The sequence below is a fragment of the Geospiza fortis genome, unplaced genomic scaffold, assembly GCF_000277835.1.
Source record: "Geospiza fortis unplaced genomic scaffold, GeoFor_1.0 scaffold41, whole genome shotgun sequence".
Lineage (NCBI taxonomy): Eukaryota > Metazoa > Chordata > Aves > Passeriformes > Thraupidae > Geospiza > Geospiza fortis.
In genome coordinates, this window is record NW_005054299.1 from 3916087 (window position 1) to 3936762 (window position 20676).

Consider the following 20676-nt stretch of genomic DNA (forward strand, 5'->3'; position numbering starts at 1 on the left):
ATAAGGATTTTATTTTTTTAAGAGCTAACACCAGATCCCTGCTGAGAATCTGCACAGCATTTGAGGCATCTGTTCTTCTGCCTAGCAGCACATTGAAAAAAACCTGTTGCTTTGCCATTTATCTAAGCACCTCTCATAATAACCTCATCATCCTCACTGCAGTACTGCCCTGCACCCTGCCTTGTGTTTGTCTCAGTTTAAGTAATTCACAGAAGTGAAGGAGTCTTCGCTGGTTCCTCTCACTTGCAGGAAGGGATCACATTTAAAAGAAATCACGGTAAGATAGTTTGCATTTTTCCTGATTATTCCTTCAGAGTAGATGGGATTTGACTAACCAGTAAACAAACTACAAGCTGCGTCCCTCAGAGCTTGCGTAGGAGTCAGAGACCAGCAAGAGATGCACTGTATGAAACTTCCAGTGTCCCTCCTTCCCCCTTCTCTCCAATTTAGGGATTCTCTTCACACCTTTTTCTCCCTCTCTTTAATTAGGGTCACAATATGGTTTTAATTAAAGCATGCCTGGATGGTAGTACCTTCTCTGATTATCCAGGAGGGATGGGGAGTCACTGTACATGGTGACATGCCCATTTCCACCCATCCACAACTGTCTGTAGCTTTTAGCTACAGACTGTCCTCCATAAGTTTCAGGAAAAGACAAGACTTGGACCAGAGATCCCATTCTCCTTGGTGCCAAATGACCTTATGCCAAACATGCCCTCTGAGGCCAGGGGCCTCTGCTTTACTGGCCCATCAGATAACACCTCCTGTCCAAAGCACCCTGACCACGAGCGTGAGCAAGCTGTGCCCACCTGCTGGGCACACAGGATTCAAGAGCTCCCTGCACGGGAGCTGCCTGATGTTACACATCCTAATGTACTCCTGCCCCCTTGCACACCCTGATAAAACAGACTAGTAGAACTTCCCTTTCAGCAGCTACACTGGGCTGGAAGCACACAAGGCCCATGTTGCCAGCCAGTCACAGAGCATGCGTGTTAAGGCTCAACATGAAATTGAAAGGAAATAGATCTGGTGAGCTGACATTTAGGAGCAGAGATTCTCCAGACTACTGCATGACCCTCCCTTCCAAACTCATAGCAACTCTCCCAAACCCCTCCAGCTCCAGGAACTCCTAGTGAGGATGAAACACTTCACTGCCTGTTCTGCAATTTACTGCACCCTTCTGCTTTGGGAATTCAGAGGATGGGCAAGTGGAGAGAGTAAAGCTTCAGACTCACCAGGGAGATTGACACTGCCCTATCTATATGCTCTGTATCCATGCAGGATCACACCAGCTGTGGGCTAAGAGCACAGGGACTGCTGCACAGCTCAGTTAACAAGCTGCAGTTTGACTAAACACCAGCCTCCTAGCAGGCATGCATTGGGTACTGCATTGCCACCTGTCCTGCAATGTGCCCCACCTGCTTTGCAGCTGCATTCCCAGGCTGAAAGGCTATCCTGGGCTTGCTGGCAGCCACAACTAAAGCATTTCCCTAATAAAGTTGAAGGGGCAAGGATGAGAAGTTAAATATTTGTGGCTGTGAAATCCTCTTCCATCCTTAAGCACAATTTCAGCCTTTGTCCTTCAGAAACAATCCAGCCAAGATACTCTAGTTCACACTCCATATCCTTCAGTGGGAGATTTCTCCCAGCAGGCCCATATAATTTTACTGTTGACAAAACCCAGGCTGTAATAACAGCTTGTCATCAGCAGGTGAAGCCTTTCAAATGAATGTGTTATTCTGCCCCTGCCAGCTCACACTGGAGCAAAAGGCTTCTCTCCCCCTCCCCAGCAAGCTCAAGAAAGCTGTAATTACAGCATGTGAGTAAGAGATCCACAAAGAAACAAAACAGTGTTGATAAGCACAGCCATTCTTTAGCTTGGATCCCAGCCTAAAGCCGAGCAAACCTGACTCTTTCCTGTTCTTGTGTAACACAAAGGCCTCTCACTCCATCAGGTTCTCAGAGATCCACCAATATGGAGAAGAGAATATCCCATTTCTCTTCTTTATTTCTCCCCTTATATCAACCTCTGCATGTGCTGGGATGTGTCATTCAGCTCATCCCTGACCTGGGGATGCCATTCCCCCTTCAAGGCTCACAGCTCATCACACTGTGTCTGGGTCCTGCATCTTCTGTCAGGGTGACCCAGGGTTTATTTTAGAGTTACATATAATTTGCTCTTGATGCAGAGCAACAGAACAGTAGCACTGAGCAGGTAACAGGTGCTGAAGCCACTGCAAGGCCACCTGTACTGTCTTGGAAAAGCAAAGCAGCCAAGGAGAGATCAGTCACTGTAGAGCAGCCACATGCCCAGCAGCTTTTTCAGTAAACCACCTCAACTGGAGAGTCTCCAAGCCCAGTGACACTCATTCCTCTCCAGAAATACTTGATCCACTCCAGCAAGTGCAGAAGCACTATCAGAAACTCAAAAATGAAACTGTTCCCCAAAGAGAATCTAGGAGGTGAAGAAGCCTGAAGCAGCTGAGCCCATCACAACTATAATTATCTATGCACTAAACAAGGAGCTCTCAGTGACGAAGCCCAAAGTACAGCATCATGGACTGAGTGTGAATGAACGTGTAAAAATAAAAGCTTGCTGTGAAATCATCTGCTGCTAGCGTATCTTGAAGTTATCTTTAGAAGGTTAGTCTAATGTCTTTGTTAGGTGCTTTAAAATAAATAAATAAGTGCTGAGACAGTAGTCTGGGAGCCTATTTAAAAAGCAATGATCATAAATATGTGACTAATCTGGGTTACATATAGGCTTTCACAGTTGTCAGCTTCCTGGCATGGAGCACTACAGCTAGAACTCAGCTCTTCCACATCTAAGGTAGGGGAGTCTGAATTGCCAGTGGCTGTAAAAGGCCTGTGGGTCTGGAAGCACAGTTTTATCCATTTAGAGGTATTGCATCCATCCTTCCCCACACAGCTGAAGAACAACTCTCAGCTATGACACACATGGAAAGCAGCCTGGGGTTTTTCTAAGCTGATTAAAATCAAAGAATACAATTCATGTGATGTTGTCACTTTGGGAAGACAAGTGTACATTTCCCCTGTCTCTGTAAGTTGCACAGTGCAAGGACCCTGCACGGAGGGGCCATCAGGCAGCAGGAAGCACTGGAAGCAATGCCAGGACATCAGCAGTGCCAGCAGCTTCTGGAGCCTCTCTGCTACCAAAGGCACCTGGTGCAGTTTTCCTGTATGTGCCAGTGAGCACAGAAGTTGTGTACAGCAAAGTAACCCCAGCAGCCTCCCCTGTGCCCAGCAGGGATGGTGGCAGGGATACTCACGATTTGTCCCTCCTGCAGGCCCGTCTCTGAGGGCTGCCCTGCCTCCGGCGCGGCGACAGCGACTTACCCCGGGGCCTCTCCTTCATCGGAGAATGGGCACTTGAGGGCTTCAGAATCTGTGAGAGATGGGGAGGGAAGGAAGTGGCCTTCAATAAAGGCAATGATTCACTGCAAATAAAAATTTAAAATAAAGGGCCTCATACAGTAGCAGGGATGGCACACAAAGAGCCTTCAGTCCCTTGGGGCTTATTCAAACCCTGTGCAGGTTAAGAGGAACTCAAAGCTGTTATCATGTGATAGCTGTTCAGGGGCCCCCTGCAAGAATTAGTTGGTGTCACCAGTTCAGTTCCCAGCTGAATACTGTCTCATCCATGGCTTTCTTCAGAGCTGGCAACGGCAAGAGATAAGAAAAATGGCTTTGAGCCTCAGCTGAAAGAAACTCAGGCAACCAAATTACCCTCCAGCTTTTCTCTAAGCAAATAGAGGTGACCATCTCTCAGGCTGGCAGCTGAACTCTGACAGTGAGGCTTTTCAGTAGGTCTCCAACTTGCCCCCATCCTCCAGGCCCTCCAACATCAAGAGGGCCATCAGCATTATACTCACACTCTGGACAGCTTTAAAGACCTGATCCTCCAAACCCAGCCCACTCACAATGGAAGCCCTCTGAATGCTGTAGTAACTCGAGGGAAAGATCAGATGCACAGCCTTCAGCCTCAAGGGTTCAGGGCTGTGGTCCTGGCCCTGAGGCAGTCACAAGGACAAGACCCAGTGTCACAGCTCAGTGCACACAGAGAGCTGGACCTCTATCAAAAGCAAGTAGAAAAATCAGTAAGTCATCCACCCATGTGGACTTCTTCAACTCAAGCCTGCTTCAGCTGTTTGCTCTCTGGACAGTATTAAAAGCACATGAATAGAGAAGAAGGAAAAAACCCAAACTTAATTACATCAGTAATCAAGCCCATATGCTTAAGCATGGTACAAGGTGGCCCTCAAAACTCCTTGGCAGGGCAGGAGAGATGGCAGCAGAACATTGATGCCACTGGCAGGGCTCACCCAAGGTCAGGGCAAGGGGCAGGTGCCTCAGCCAAAAAGGCACGTGGCTGCCACGTAGGAGCCGTCCTTTAGCAGGGAAGGGGAGAGAACCCAGAATAACTTGGACACCATGCCACATACTTCTGCACAAGAGCCAGAGCCATACTTAGCAACACACCTGCTCTGCTCTTGCTGCTGGCAGCCAGCTGGACAGGCACCATATCTGCTTGCACCACCATCACGAAGAGCTGCTGGCCCATGCCAGGCTCAGAGGCACGGTCAGGGACACCCCTCATGCCCAAGGGCAGCCAAACCCTGCAGGCCCCTGGCAGCCTGCCCTGTCTCCCCATTGTTTCCCAATGAGCTCTTCAGTCCAACCAGCCAGCAGGGAAGTCTGTCAGGGAGTCGCTTTACTCGCCTGTCCCACATAACCTACTCTGGGATTTAGCTGAGGGTAGTAGACATCAGCCCCCTGGCATGTCCTGCAAGGAGAGGCAACCACTGACACTGATGTCCCATGGCACCTCCTGCAGCTCAGGTGGAAAACACAGACCCCCCCTACCTGCAACCAGGCCACTCTTCCCAGCAGTTCCAGCCCCAGCCATGCTGATTCTTCCCAATCACCTTGTTCTGGAATCACTGAGGAAAGCAAACTGGGCAACAGCACCCTGATAGCCAGGGACAAGTATGGGTTCGAGTGTTTCCCAGGCTAAAGGGGAGCTCCTTCAACTAAATAGCTGTAAGGGCTGGAAAGCACACCAGAGAGATGCAAGCACCCTCTCCAGCACACCTGATACCTGCATGATCTCAGGCTGACACACAGCAAGGGACAAGGGGGACAAGGATGCAGGATGGGACAAGGCACAGCTGCCTCCTGAGCCCAACACCCAGGTGCACAGACCTACCTTCATCCTCATATCCCTGGCAAACTTCTCCAGCTCCTTCCTGACTTCCGTGCGCATCATCTTGGAGACGTTGAGGACCAGCTGTTTCCACTCAATGGGCTGGAAGCTGTGCGGCTCGTGTGGCACGTACAACCCGATTTTGACTTTTTTCACCGAATGCAAGTACTTTTTATAGGAGTCTTCGAATTCGAAGATGAGGTCGCTCAGAGTCCGGTACGTGAGAGGTTTGTCCATCAGATCCGAGCGCCTGCTCATGCCCAGCGAGCCGTAGCGGCCGTTGCAGTAAATCCCAAGCACCACGTGATGGAAATAGTTCCCTGAGAAGTGGGTTTTAAAGCTGATGGGGAATCGTTCCACGGAGGGCTGCCCGTTTGTTAAGTAGCTGGGGTGCACTGCATCAAGGCAACAACGGTGCTGGGAGAGCAGCAGCTACAATTACACCTGAGAGACATCTTCAGCAGGTTTGGGGTTTCTAACTGCCAGAGCAAAGGGCTTTCCTGTAAACACAAACTTATTCTCACTGTGTGAGAATTCATTCACCTCACATTCATCTCTGTGCCCAGACACAGCCAATGCTGCCAAAGCCCATTTCACTGCTTGGAAAAGAAATTATTCTTAATCACACTTAGGGAAAAGATAAAACCCACAACACTGTTCAGGTCATCATACCCAAAGACAGACCACCCTCCCTAGGTCTGTGGAAGCTCCCCACTACCTACATCAAACTCCCACACTTCCAAAAGGAAAAGTGTTTACCTCCCTTTCTTGAGAGTTTGATACAACTTAGTTTACTGAGCCTCATTTTCTCATGTTTTCAAATAGTACCAAGAAATTTGGATTTATTCCTCATCAAGATCTGCCTTTCCTTCTGTAAACCGGCCTTCGACATTGCACTCCTCATAGAGAGTGTTTCAGCATGTTACCCTTGTAACACATTGCTGAGAGAAGCCAAAGGAAAGGTCCAAGATGAATAATTAATTAGATAAGCACAGAGGCATGGTCAGAAACACACTTAAAAAGCAAACCCTGTCCCTGGAATCACTGACTGGCCATTTCAAAGGCACCACATGCAGAGGCCAGGACCAAGCTCCGTGCCAGTGCAGTGTGTGATCTCAGAGGGGAGCTACGTGCAGGTCACCTCCCAGGGAGGCTGCTGGCCCGTGCCAGGGAGAGGACAGGCTGAGAATCCCTCACAAGCAGCTTTGCGTCAGCGCCTACGTTGCACGCAGCTCCCTGCTGCTAATCCTGGGACAGCTGAAACTCAGCCTGGCTCCACGTGCTGGCACCTGGCCCCTGGGACAGCAGGTGCCCTTCCCCTCCGCAGCTGAGGCCCCCACCCATGCCTGGGGCACGGAGGAGGGATGACCAGAAAAGGCTGTAGCAAAACGCTCCAGCCTGGGGTTACTCCAGCCAGAGGCACCTGCTGGAACCTTGGAGCCATCCCTTGAGCCAGCTGGTCATGGTGCTGCCACTACAAAACACACCAGCCCAAAAGGCAGCACTGCCAGGATATGTTGGGGCATCCTGACAGATGGAGGAGTGGGCTCAGTTCCCACTGAAGCTGCAGGAACCTGCTTTGTCCAGGATTCTGCTCTGGGCATCGCCAGCATCCCCTCTTCTCCATACCTCATGCCCAAAAAGGAGGTATTTAACAGCAGTGAAACAAGAGCCACCACACAGCTGAGAGATCCTGGGATGTTATTGTGACCAGCCTTCCTCCCCTGCCTGCATAGCAGGGCTGCCAGACAGCTGCTGGGAAACTGAGAGCACAAAAAAGCCTTTGTATCAAGACTGTAAAACAAAATTTGGACTCTCTTCTGGGTTCTGCCCAGCCTGACACAGCACCACCTCACCATCAGTGTGACTCCCTGAGATGCTGACCCCTGCCTGCACCCCACATTTCACCTCTTCATTCTATAGGGTTGCATGAAAAGCATCCAGTGGCTCTCATCTCTCGCTAAACCATATTCTCAGGTGGTTATTTCACCCAGTGTTTGTTGAATTTCACAAATTTAAACTTCTGGATTCTGGGTAAATGCAGAAATCAACTAATAAGAGGTCCATGAACTGCCCAGAAGTCAAGAAGCAATGAGTTTCACAAAAAAGAACAAAACAAAACAAAAAACAAAACAAAACAAAAAGGCAAGAAAAACACATTGACTCAGAACTTTTGGGACAGCCACAGGGAAGCTTTTCAGTTCCATGTCAAACATGTTTAGCTGTATTCAGTGCTAGATGTCATCAGCTTTAGCAGCCTGGAGAAAATGCGTTAGAGGGTAAAGGAACAGACAGCACTGTGGGCTCAGCTCACGCTGCACTTCACTGGCTGTATGACCATGAGTCTGGAAGGCTGTGTCCAGCAGAGCACAGACCTCCCAGCCACACACATCTGTCAGCCAGCCAAGGCCACGTGCACCCACCTCCTGCCCCACTGCCACCAAACACAGACACCCTGCAGCGTCAAAGCCCACCCCAACATCACCTACACAGAACAGAAACAGCTCTATCTGCCTTAGATGGTCTCACTGGATTGCTGCTGCCTTAGGACTTGCTTCTCCAAGAAAAATACCTTCACCCCACCATCAGTAGATGATTCAAAATTAAAGACTATAAATACACTGCAAGGGCAGAATGCGGCCCAGCGCCATTATGTCAACTGGAAAACTCAGCACACACTCACCTCATTTAGAAGGTCACCTTGCTTTGGGCCTTAAAAGGTGCATCCTGTGTACATCAAAGTCATGTTACAATAATTTGTGTCCTACAGACAGATTCCTGCAAAAGCCCATTGTATTTATCACTCTGTGTAACTGAAAAAGCACTACCTTTTATTAACACCTAGGAAGCTTTCAAACATCACCACTATTTTTCCCCCTCATTATGAAAGGGTTTTCGCTCTGCTCCCCAAGTGCCTTTCTGTTAAGTCCATACAAAGCTTTGGTGGCCACCTGCCACACATACACACTTCTGCCACAAGGGCTCAGAGAAGTTGCAATTTAATCTCATTAAATACTTAGTAGGAGTAAAAGAATCTTTTGAGGGCAGAAATTACCCACCATCAAACAACCCAGCAACAACTGCTGTGGAAATTAACCTTTAGGTACGGGTTGCTTCTGCTGAGGGACTGGTTAATGAGAGTCCCCACCCGAGATGAAATACACAGCAAATGGGCTGGAAAGGCACGTCAGATCTTCCCCTCTGTCCCTGCATCATTATTACAGCTTTCCTTTCTGCTCTGCCCAAGGAGAGCGGTATTGTGGCAAACAAAAGGCAAAGCACACAGCAATGCTGCAGCTGTAATCACACTTCTGAGCTGGGACTGTGACTGCAGGATGGAGAGTCAGGGAGTGAATTACATGTCACAATAGAGAAGCAGAGCAGAGCAGGAGAGGGCAAAAGCAGCTGCAGCAAAACTCAGTGGCCTCCTAATCCTGGGTCTTCCTGACAATCAAGACGATGGAGCTGGGCTCTTCTCAGTGGTGCCAACCAACAGGACAAGAGGCAACAGGGCAGAAATTGAAGCACAAGAAGCTCACACGTCAGGCACAAGAGAGTCCTGGAGAATTGGTAACATCAGCCCGGAGTCCAGTCACTAGAGGGGCTCTGCAGGGCTCCATCCTCAGCCCAGGCCTCTTCAACATCTTCATTATAACATGGACACAGAACTCAGAGGAAGCCTGGGGACAGCACCAAACTGAGAAGAGCTGTTGACTCCTTCAAGGGCAGAGAGGTGCTGCAGAGAGCTCAACAAACTGGGGAGATGGGGAACCACCAACCACAAAAGGTTTAACAAGAGAAGTGCTGGAATCTATACCTGAAAAAGGGCAGTGCTTCATGTCTCAAGAGCCCAGCAAGGGTGTTTTTGCTGAAGTCTGGTCAGGATGAGCACAGAAAACCACAGGGTGTCTGGTTGCCCCCTCTCCTGCCACTCCCAAGGGCCATGAGCAAGTGCCACTGAGCAGCAGTGAGCTGGAAGGATGGCAGCAGGCTGGGGAGCAAGGAAGCTGCTCTAGTTCTTAGCAATGCTGAAGCTGCTAGCACAGAGCAGCATGTGGAGCAGGAGGAAAATAAATCTCAAAGCCATCAATAAGGCTTCAGTAAAACCAGAAGAGCTGCTTTTCCAAGCAACTGCTCAGAGGGCCCCCAACCACCAGCAATAAACACTTAGAGAGGTTTCCAGCTGGAGTCTGCATTTCCCATGGGCTTGGGATTGCTTACTGTCAGGCAGAGTGCTATGAGCCCACAGCTGGATGCTGTCTACAGAGGGCCCAGAGTTCCCCCTGGCAGCTCCAGGGTCCATGCAGGAAAGGCTCAAGCAGCTGGTTCAGCTTCCCAAAGCAGGACTGCCAGGGTCACATCCCTTAGATTGAGAAACCTACTCTCCAGTGCCTGGCTACTGTGAGTGTGGGACTATCTAAAGATTAGACCATGACAATGTAAGCAATTAAAACCTCTCTCCTAGCTCTTCATAGCCACCACAGGGACTGCAGACATTCAGCACCACCTTCCTTTCCCCTATTTCAGTTAGCAAGTGGGACAAGCTGTAGTCAAGCATGCAGGAGGCAAGGAGGAGCACTAAACAGACATCAGTATCCTGCAATGACTGCAAGAAACTCTCCCCCTTACTGAAAACACTCACTCCCAGCCCAGGGATATACCTGCTGGCCTGGAGGAGATGGATGGACCCAGGCCTCCAGGGGTGATAAACACCATCCACAGACTGCATCCACAGAAGGAACACTGCAGAAGCTACTGAATAACTTCTCTCTCCTGAGACACTTTTGCTCTTCTCTTCCTTGTTTAATGATATTATTGGCCAGGGGCTCTAATACCCTGTGTGGGTCTGAGTGCTACCTCACATGAACTGGGAGAAGGATGCAGAAGGCAATGGGAGTGATTTCTGTGATTTATGCTCAGCCAATGTGGACGCGCTCCGTAAGACTCCCCGAGGAGGGATGCAGTGTGCAGCTTCCCTCTTCCCCTCTGATATTCTGCTCTCGTCGTTTTAATAAAGTGAATGCAGCACAGATAAAATTCCCTTGGCACTTTCTGGTTTAGTATTCCCTTTCATGAGCTCAAATCAATTGGATCTTTGCTCAGAAAGAGTGGGTGAACGCACCATTACTCAGCTGATTTACAGCTGAACTAAGCAATGCCCTGGGGAAGACAGCAGGAGGAATGCTTCTGGTTAGGCTCTGACAAGCAGATCATGTAAGCAGAGATATGAAACCAGTTCAGACAGCTACACAGAGAAAAAGAGCTATGCAGACTGCTGCAAAATAATACTGGAAGATCTGCTTGAGCTTTCGGCCATCTCAGAGCAGCTGCTTCCTTGGTGTGTGCAGACAGGGTAGCTCAGTACTTTACTTCACTGCCCTATAAAAACGCTTCAAGATCAAGTGCATAGGCAATTATGCAAAACTTAATTCTGCACCAAGAGGGATTATAGAAGCATTTTATAAGAAGTCACATAGTAAAAGGCAATTTTTACAAAAAGCCAGCGAGCAGCTCAATTAAAGTGACATCTCGCTAAGCCGCGCTGCGCCAGCCGGCCTTTGAAGGAAGGCTCACACCGAGGGTCGCTGGAGTGGCCTGAGCTTTTCCAGTATCCAAGCAATACTCAGGGCCTGCCAGCACACAAATTACAGCAGGACCTCATTTCCAGACACATGGAATGGAACCAGAGGTTCACACACACACAGGGCTGCTCAGCTCAGGCCTGGGAACTCAGGAGAGGGTAAGCACATCTTCACTGGAAAGGACCTGACCTTGGAACACTGCTGGCCTCACTGTGGCTGCATCCAGAGGGCAATGCTGAAAATCAAAATCTCATGGCTGTCAAAAAATAGCAGACTTCCCTGTCACAGACATATTTTATGAAAAATCCTTTCGTTAGGATTTTTTCTCCAGAAAGTCCAAGACAGCTGGACTGTGATTGGCCATTAATTAAAAACAACCACATGAGAGCAATCAAAGTTGCATCTGTTGCATTCCACAGCAGCAGATAGTTATTGTTTACATTTAGTTTCTGAGGCCTCTCAGTTTCTCAGGAGAAAAAATCCTAGCAAAAGGATTTTTCATACAATATGTCTGTGACATGTCATGCCAAAGATGCCTCCCAAAACCCCTCATGCTGCACGTGCATCACAGCACTGCGAGGTTCCATACTCCATACAGGCTCTGTACCAGCCACTTCCCAGACACACAAATCCAGGTGGTCCATCCCTCACCACTGCTACACTCTTCGTGTACCCATTCCTCAAGCAAAATACCTGGGGTTTATAGTGCATGAATCTTGTAAACCTAAATGCTTCTCTTACTGCACCACCAGCCAGCAGACAGTCCCTGCTCTCAGACAGAGACTTCCAAGACTGGATGCAGAAGTCCTAGCAAGACAAGCTTGTCCCATACACTCCTCTGGCTAAACCTTCTCAATTAAAAAGAAAATTGCCCTAAGTTTGAGGTTTTTTAATTCACATCTAGAGACAGAAAAATTCATACACATCTTAAGTCTGAAGAAACTTCAAATGACAACAAATAGTATAAAATATAGCTTTCGACTATTTTGCTTCCTTCACTTCTCAAAAAAAAAAAAACAACCCCAAAACCACCAAACTGAACCCACAAGTCAGGTTTGAGGCAAGCAAAAAAAACAGCAACAACACTTTCAGGTTATCATGGTTATTAATCACCCTTTGCTCCTGTGATATCTGGAATAATCAGTTCACTCCTAGAAATACAGCAGTGCAAGCCACACTGACCCTGCAGAGCAGCATCAACTCCACCTGGGGATTATTTCCACCATTCCAATAGTTTGGAACACAACCCTGACACAAGGGCAAGCATAACAGATCCACTGACATCACCTCAAGGGAAATCAGTTAATATAAACTTTTTGGGCTTCAGGAAAGCTTTCAATACTGTTACTCCCATGTTCTCCTGGACAAAACATCCAGCATACAGCTAGAGAAATACAGAACATGATGGGTAAGGAACAGGCTCACGGGTCAGACACCAAGGCTTACAGCAAATGGGGTCACACCAGGCTGGCAGCCACTCACTAGTGGGCTTCCACAGGGCTCCATTTTAAGGCCAGTTCAACATCTTCACAAATTACTTGGATGCAAGACTCAAAGGTATGCTTAGTAAGTGTGCTGATGACACAAAATTGGGAAGAGCTGCTGACTCCCTCAAGGGCAGAGAGGCCCTGCAGACAGACCTTGACAAATTGGAAAGCTGGGTGATCACCAACCTATGAAGTTTAACAAGAGAAGTGCCAGATTCTGCATCTGGGACAGGGCACACCCAGTTGTGTGGACAGACTGGGGAATGAGAGGCTGGAGAACAGCACCACAGAGAGGGAACATGAGTCAGCAGTGCCCTGGCAGCCAGGAGGGCCAACCATGTCCTGGGGGGCATCAGGCACAGCATGGCCAGCCAGGCAAGGGAGGGGATTGTCCCACTCTGCTCTGCACTGGGGCAGCCTCATCTCAAGGGCTGGGGCAGTTCTGGGTGCCACAACATAAAAAGGATAGAAATCTATTAGAAAGCATCCCAAAGAGGGCAATGAAGATGGTCCTTGGGGGGAAGCCATACAAGGAGCGGCTGAGGTCACCTGGCTTGCTCAGCCTGGAGGAGACTGAGGGGAGATCTCACTGCAGTTACAGCTTCCTCCTGAGGGGAAGAGGAGGGGCAGGCACTGGTCTCTGCTCTGTGGTGCCCAGTGACAGGACCCGAGGGAAGGGCCTGAAGCTGTGTCAGGGGAGGTTTAGGTTGGATATTAGGGAAAGGTTCTTCACCCAGAGGATGGCTGGGCACTGGAACAGGCTCCCCAGGGAAGTGGTCACAGCACCAGGCAGCCTGACAGAGTTCAAAAAGCATTTGGACAACACAGGGCCTGAACTTCCATGGTTTTTGTGGGTCCCTTCCAACTCAGGATATTCTATAATTCTATGATTTCTCCTTCTGGAAGGGCTTTGAAGGGGGTTTGAGTCTCTTGTTGACATCAAGCCCCCAGGACCCCAATACCTCCAGCTCACGCAGAGCCTGTCAGCATTCCCAGGGAAACCCTGCCAGCCAGAGCCATCTCTCAGACTGCAATCCAAGGCCCATCCCTGGCACACATTGCCCAGCCCACCCCCCTCCCACTCCCAGCAGCCATGGATTCTCACAGGCACGACCTGCCAGGCTCTGCCAGTTCCCTGTCCCACGGGAGGGGGCAGCAGCAGCCAGCAAAACGCTGCAGAGACATCCCAGGAGATGGCTTGCTCCGGGGCTTATTTTTAGTTGGGATTTGTTTTAAGTGAAATTTGATCATTTCTGACAAGATGTGTCTGGCAACCTGTTCCTGCAGCCCTGCCTTGCCCTCCTCCAGTGTTTGGGGATGGTGCAGGTGGATTTATCATGACAGCAGCAGCGGGTGGAGAAGCAATCAGTGTCTAAATGACTGACGAGTGAGTGGGAAGCAAGCATTATGTTAAGGGGAAGCTCCAATGTTTAACTGTAACACACACGTTTCTGCACAAAGCACAGCTGCAGGCTCAGAGACAAAAGCTAAACATCAGACAAACACAGACCAGAACCCATCTCCTCGGGTGTCACCAAGCTCCAACAACAACCAAGAGTGAAATGCTAACAAAGAAAACAAGGATTGTGCAGAAAGGGACTTATCTGGGCTCTTTGGGTCAGATCCTGACATTATGCAGATTACCAGGGCAGGAGGCAAAGCCTGCATGGCCAAATCACAACACTCATGAGCTGGCACACAGCATCCCAACTCCCACCTACAAGCCCAGGCAACTCAGCAACTTGGTGATGAATACCAGGGCAGCTCCCCAAGCTGCTGGCACTCACCTCTGGCTGCAGCCCTCTCAAACACCACCTGTGCAGGGCAATGTATTCAGCAGAGCTGCAGTGGAAAAAGGCACGTGAAAGGATACATCCCCAGGATAACTGCTTCAAGGCATTTGATAGGTAAGGACTCCCTGGTCATTTCTCTTGCTGTCTCCATTAACCTAGAACAGAAACAAAACAGTTTTCAGTCCTTCCAGCCAGAGCAATTGACAGGAATCAAAAGGTCCTCTCATACACCAACAGCCAGACACCTCCAGTTCTTATCTTAGCAAGAGCTGGGGAACTTGATTCTCCCTTTGAGTGACTTGTCAGAGTCCTGTTAACTTCTGGAGGATGAGTGGGCGGGGGGGAAGGAAGAGGAAAAAAAAAAGATCTGAAGGTGAATGGGAGGAATGCAGTCCTCTCTGCATCCTACAGCAACTCCCTGAGCATCACCTGAGACTGTAACACAAAGCCCCACTGAACGGCACGAGCTGGCAGTCATGGAAATCCCAGAGCAGGACTGAGTTCAGCTTATTTTCAAAATAACCCTGGCTTTCCTCTGCAGGAAAAACAAACAAACCAGGAGAGGTTACATGGCCCCCTAAAAGCTACAAATGCCTGCATAACCCCATAGCTACGGCTGCAGACCAGAATTTATTGCCTCTTTATCAAAGCCTGCACTGCAGAAAGCTCTACCAACACAGACACTTCACATCCCTGCACACTGAGTTATTGTCTTGCTGCTGCTCCACATCTCCTGTGGACAGGGAAAGTGGCAAAATCCACACATTTTCCTGCAGGAGTGCAGGAAACTATGCATGCCCAGGATTTTGCAAGTTCCCAAAGTTTTGTGACAATCTAGACACCATCTCTGGAGTACAATTATTTGACAGGGACAAGCAACCTCAGGTCAGCTGAGAAAGCTGCTGTGCCAGACTGACACTGCACTATTAACCTAGTAGGTAACCTATCCCCTTCCACAAACAGATCCTGAAATCCTGGACAGTTTGAAAAAAAACCCAAAAACTGGAAGCAGCCCAAAAAAGGCCAGAAGAGTCACATCCAATGCCGCACCAAAAAACTGCCCCTCCCCAAAAAGCACAGCTGAAAACTCAGCCAGAGGATAACTTTTCTTTTGCAATCTTCTCTATCCCTATCCTTTCTCTGGAAAGAGCTTTGTAAACAGACCCCTACTCTAAGGAAATACAAGATTAAATGACAAAAATATTTGTATTAGAGAAGATTATGAAAATATGCATCTGAAACCATCAGTCTGTTTCCCCCACTTTCTGATTCACCCACCTCATGCATTTTAAACCTTGTGTTGAATGCAAGTGACAACAGAGCTTCTACTGCTATTACAGCCTGTCACAGCCATTTCAGGTCCCATTTATCCAAGTTAGACATTATCTTTTCATTTGTAAACAACCACCCCTTACACTGCCTGCAGTTCAGAAGACTAATTAGAGTTTGCCTGCCTCCTCCACACTCACAATCAGGCACAGAACCCCAGAGAACTGCTGGGAGCACAGAGCAGCCCTGGGGAGGGCACACAATGGGGCTCCTTCATCGCCCACAGAGGCTCCCACTGGTCACAGCAAAGCCCTGTCTCTGTCTCAGAAGTGTTATGTGCAGATGAGGCAAGGGAGGTATCCATAAACAAGACAATCCACTGGATTTCCTGTCTTCCAAATACATGGGAGTCAGTCACAAAAAAAAAAAAAAAGAAATTATGATTATCAATGTGCATGATGAGTTGTAAAACCATTTACCTGCAAGCCATTTGGTGTGGCCTATGCCTGGTTCACACAGTCTGAGGGGCAGGGGCAGGGCCAGCATCCCCTCCCCTGGCACACCCAGCAGCCTGCACCCAGACCCAGGGATGCAGTGGGACCTGGCAGCTCAGAGACACCCGTGGGGAGGGTCTGTGAGAGGGGAGCATTGCCCAGGAGGCACCACCAGCTGCCAGCCAAGCAGCAGCCACCTGCGCTTCTGGGCAGGCTGTGCCCTCACACACAGCCCCCCTGGACTCCTGGGAGCACTCTGCAAACAGTTTGCTTTCTCTCTGCATTTCCAGCACAGAGCTCAGGGTTTATGTGCATGACCCAGTTCAAGAGCCACTGAGAGTTTTCCTTCAACTTTTAACAAGCTTGAGTCAAAGCATGGCCTTAAACCCTGTGTTTGTATTGGAAGCAGAGCCCCTGGGGAATCCCCAAGCCACTGCTCTGCCCAAGGTAGCACAAGCCAAATCTAAATCACTCCCCGCAGATTATTTTTCAGTCTGCTTTCAACTGGCTTCTCAAAAGCCTGGGAACCCACCAGCTAATCTATCCTATACTTAACCTTGCATCTAAGAAGGTCCCCTAATGTTTAAACTAAATCCTTCCCTTTTTGCAAATCAAATCAGGAGCTGTTTTGGCTCTCCACAGTGGGCATGGAGACCATTCATCATCTCTCCTCTTGCTACAGACATTTGTATATGTAAAAGACTGTAATCTACCTTCTCCTCTGTAAAAATAAGAAAGCAGACACCCATTTTTATTTAATTCCTCCCTCACTCCCCCTGAGGTTATGAGTTTAGGACAATGTTTGTTTCTTTCAATTTTGGAATCCCTTCAACCAACTCACTTCTCACAGTCCTTTGGCTAAGCCCACAACAGTACAAACAGACCAATTTCCTTCTGAATCCATCTTCAGTGCATATTTGCAACCAAGCCAGCGAGTTGTTGGCTTTTCTCTGTTGGCCCACACTGAATCAGGTTCTTGTGGTTTTTTTGTTGGTGTTTTTGGTGGGGTTTTTTTTTAGGTTGGTTGGGAGGTTTTTTTGTTAGAAGTAGGGATTTTTTGACTGGGCTTTTTTCGTGAATTTTGTTTGGTTTCTTTTATTTTTTTAAGCTCATCTTCTTTGCCAAACTCCACTTTTGCTCTCCACAGCTGGCTACTCCCAAACTCTCCTATGTATTTGCCCTCACTAAATTATCTCCCATTTGTTCCAGCCCAAGAGATCACTCGAAATATCCCAGTTTCACTTTTCCAAGCCTTGTCACCTTATCCAGCCTGGACTGCAAATCATCCATCATGATACAATTAGTCCTACCCATACCATTAAGGAAAATCTGAGCTGGGACAGACCCTGCACACCTCGACTGACAATCTTTGCTAGGCAAGATGTGTAAAGTGCCACTTCCTACGTGCTGCTTTTCACCAAGTTGGGCCCTTACATCAAATAGTTTTATTTAGACTCAAGGTCCCTGCCTTATCTGCAGAGATAAGATGTGGCCTTATCAAAAGCCACAGTAAAACAAGGAGTTATTACATCCACATCTTCTCCCTTGTTGACAAAAGCTCTTACACACTCATAGAAGGAAATTCTCAGAAACGAACAGTGCCCACAATATTAATGTTGCCTTTCCCTTCCCTTGAACTGCAGATAAACTCAGAGTTCCTAGACTTATCTTTTCCCTTATTCTTTTTAAAGGCTGCTATCTTTGCCTTCCCCAGCACCCACCCTCCCCATGTTCTCTAATACAAATATTAATGGTTGAAGGCTGCTTGTCAGCTCTCTAAGGGATCTATGGCAAATGACAGAGCATTCAGCTCAAGTGAGAACAGCTCATTACAGGTGCTCATTGATTTCTCCTTTCCCTCTTTTCCCTCACTCCTAAATTCCTATCACATGCCTCAGATATTAATAGTGACCACAAAGTCTGGAGTTAAACTTGTGAAAGGAGATTTAAGGAAGGCTGAAAAGAATTAAAAAACAGCATCAAGCATTTCAATTCCCTGTCTTAGCAGGGTTTGCTTCTGGGATTTTCTTTAAATCTTGACAGTTACCTGAAAAGAGCCCACATATATAGCTATTCTTTACAATCTTATGTATCAGACAGCTGGGAATTAGCCCACAGCCATCCTCTCCCCACACTCCAGCGAGCACTGGGGGCAGCCCATCTCCTCCAGGAGAGACTGCTACAGCCAAAGACAGCACCCCGCAGCTCCCCTCCTTGTGGCATTTACACCACTCTCTGACGTCTGCCAGGCACATCTCTATTCCAGACCACAGTGAACACTTCTGCCTCTTAACAAATGTGGCCAACAGGAACAGGCTGCTTGTTCCTCCCTCAAGACCTAGTCCTTGGCAGACAGTGATACTTCCTTGTTAATTGATTCACATTTCTTTCAGTGTTTTCAGCAGGACTATCTCCTTTGCTTCCTGCAGCAACAGAGGCCCAGGAAGGAGCTGACTCTGCCTCTTCAGAATGCTTTCTGTTTAAAATGGCAGTGTCTAAAGACAGCTCACAGGAATCATTAATTCCTTTTGCTTCCAGATTTTTCACTTGGGGCACCCAATTTCATATACAGGTTAGAAAAATTTTAAAACCATTCAGCATGCCCAAACCTGGAGGATCTCAACAGCTGGCACCAATCACACTGGAGTCCCTTCAGGGATGACCATGCTTAGGAGAGGTACCCCATTACCTTCACCAGAAAGATTTCTACAAGACTGAATAAATCTTCTATTAGTGAGATCCTCCAGCACGGTTTTCCACAAAATTCTCCTTGCACAGACCCATGTGTTTGCATGAGGTCTATAAAATCTCCCTCTCCCAAGTTTTCCTAAGGCTCCTGGCAGTTTCATTCATGATACGAAGCCAAGAGAGAAGCAAAAGGCACCAGCAGGAGCAAAAGGAGATAAAACAGCAGAGCAGATATGAATCTTGTGAATCCTCTCAAAAACAGTGTTGCAACAGCAAAAGCATTTCCACCACATGCTGAACACCCCACCGTATCTGTAACATCCCCCTTTGTTGGAGAGAGAAGCAGATGTTTAAATGCCTTCTGCAGTCTATTGTCTGGAAATGCTATGAGCCCATTCTTCTTTACAGCACCATCAGTGTTCCTTAATAACATGGTGTGTGGAAACAGTATTATTCCCCATCTCCCCTTCCCTGTTATTTGGTTGCATCGTTGCCACATGACAGCTCCTGTCATGCTCCTTTCCTGCAATTGATCACACATTATATCTGCTGCCACTGAAGGGCTCTCCCTCCTCACAGAGCAGCTTCTGGGCTCCAATTCCTCAAAGAGCACAGAACCAACCCAAACATCAGTTTCTGCTCCAGTTGCAGGTCCCCCTGTTCAGCTGGCACTTAACTGGAGGGAACAGTACAACGCTGCATCTCCCCAGATCCTCCGTGGAGGATAAAGAGATTTGTTTCTCATCGTGCCTCATGCCTGCATCCTAGAACAGAAGCTTCCAGAGGGCTTATCTCTCCTTGTAAACCCAGTAGTAACAGCTTGTTGACACTGAATTCACAGTTACAGATATTACTAGATATCCAGACATACACTTTTTTCTAAAGCTCTTACATGATCCAAGCCTGGAAGTTTTAAAAAGAATGACTGTGTCAGCCAAAAGTACCATTTTTGATCAGACTGGTCATACCAACAAAAGCCTAATATAGGTTTAGCCAGCATAATCCTGCATGGGAAAAGGAGAACCAGTCCTACTGGTGTCTGAAACATTCATATCACAAGCATATACACATGGATCAGCAGAGCTAAACTTCACAGGGTGCCCTTTACCTATTCAGTACAAAAAGGTACATCATGAAGCCTGTGAAGGGCACTCTCCCAGGATACCTGTGTAAGCAAAGCACTCCTACAAAGGAGGTAACTACACCCATAAATTTGGATTTTATGCAAATACAGCCAACTCAGGAGAGGTGAGACCCAGGCACATTTTCAGACACAGTTTGCCAGTACAGCAAGAACAGCACACCAAGTTTACAGGTTCACAGCTCTGCCACCCTGACTCACACAGCTACGCCAACAGAAATCTAGCATTGCTAAAAGTGCTAGCTGTAGTCTAGACAAATCCATGTGGTGGTCTGGCACTCTAAAATTCAAGTTGATAATAAGAGTAACTTTTTTTAAAGAGACTGTAAATACTGAGTTATAGCAAGACTATATCCCTTAATGAGCTCCCATAGATAATTTATGCTTTTCTTCCTATGCTCAGCCATGAATTTTTATTTTCTCGTACATCACACTGATGCTGGCAGTAAATCTCTACAATATCTAGTCCTCCCTCCATAATAGGAAAACTCATTAATATGCCCCAGCTGCTTTAGGACACTTTGACATGAATTTATGAATATTCAATTTCCATCTAGTACTCAGCTTCTTTGTGTCCAGCCACTGCTCTCTTGAAGAGAGGCTGCCAAAGATTTCATAATACTTTCACTAGCTTTGAGCCCTCACATTATGAAATCAGCAATATGTTTAGTGTCAATAAAGCCCTGGGAACAGCCTCATTTTTCAAGAGCCAGTGGCAATTGGAGGCCTTCAGCATCTTGCCCAATCCAGTTGCAAAGGCTGCGTTGCAGCAAGCGAGGCCTTTCACACCACAGAAATGGCTCAGAGCAGCTCCTGTCACCCCAGCACAGGACACCTGTCATTGCCATGCTGGGAGCAGATTTCTTGCAAAGTAGAACACACCTCCCAGGAAAAATAACTTGGAGGTGTAAGTGATTTTTCAGCTTTGATGAAAACTGGCCAGATGAAGGAGAGGGAAGCTTTTGTGCACACCTCAATGCATTATTCACACAGAAGCA

General features: G+C 47.9%; 1 protein-coding gene across 2 annotated transcripts in view; it reads right to left on the bottom strand.

The window, feature by feature from the left end:
* Positions 1–20676, bottom strand: part of VASH2 (vasohibin 2) — a 28676-nt gene that overhangs the window by 3629 nt on the left and 4371 nt on the right. Inside the window, exons 1-4 of one of the 2 annotated variants that reach the window (XM_031060249.1) lie at positions 15835–15955; positions 14167–14241; positions 5228–5609; positions 3291–3406 (exon numbers count right to left, since the gene is read on the bottom strand). In XM_031060249.1, the coding sequence (XP_030916109.1) occupies positions 3291–3406; positions 5228–5609; positions 14167–14241; positions 15835–15845 (584 nt within the window). In that variant the 5' untranslated portion in view covers positions 15846–15955. Of the gene's footprint in view, positions 1–3290; positions 3407–5227; positions 5610–14166; positions 14242–15834; positions 15956–20676 lie in introns of those variants that run through there. The other variant, XM_005416162.2, reaches the window with a different exon arrangement.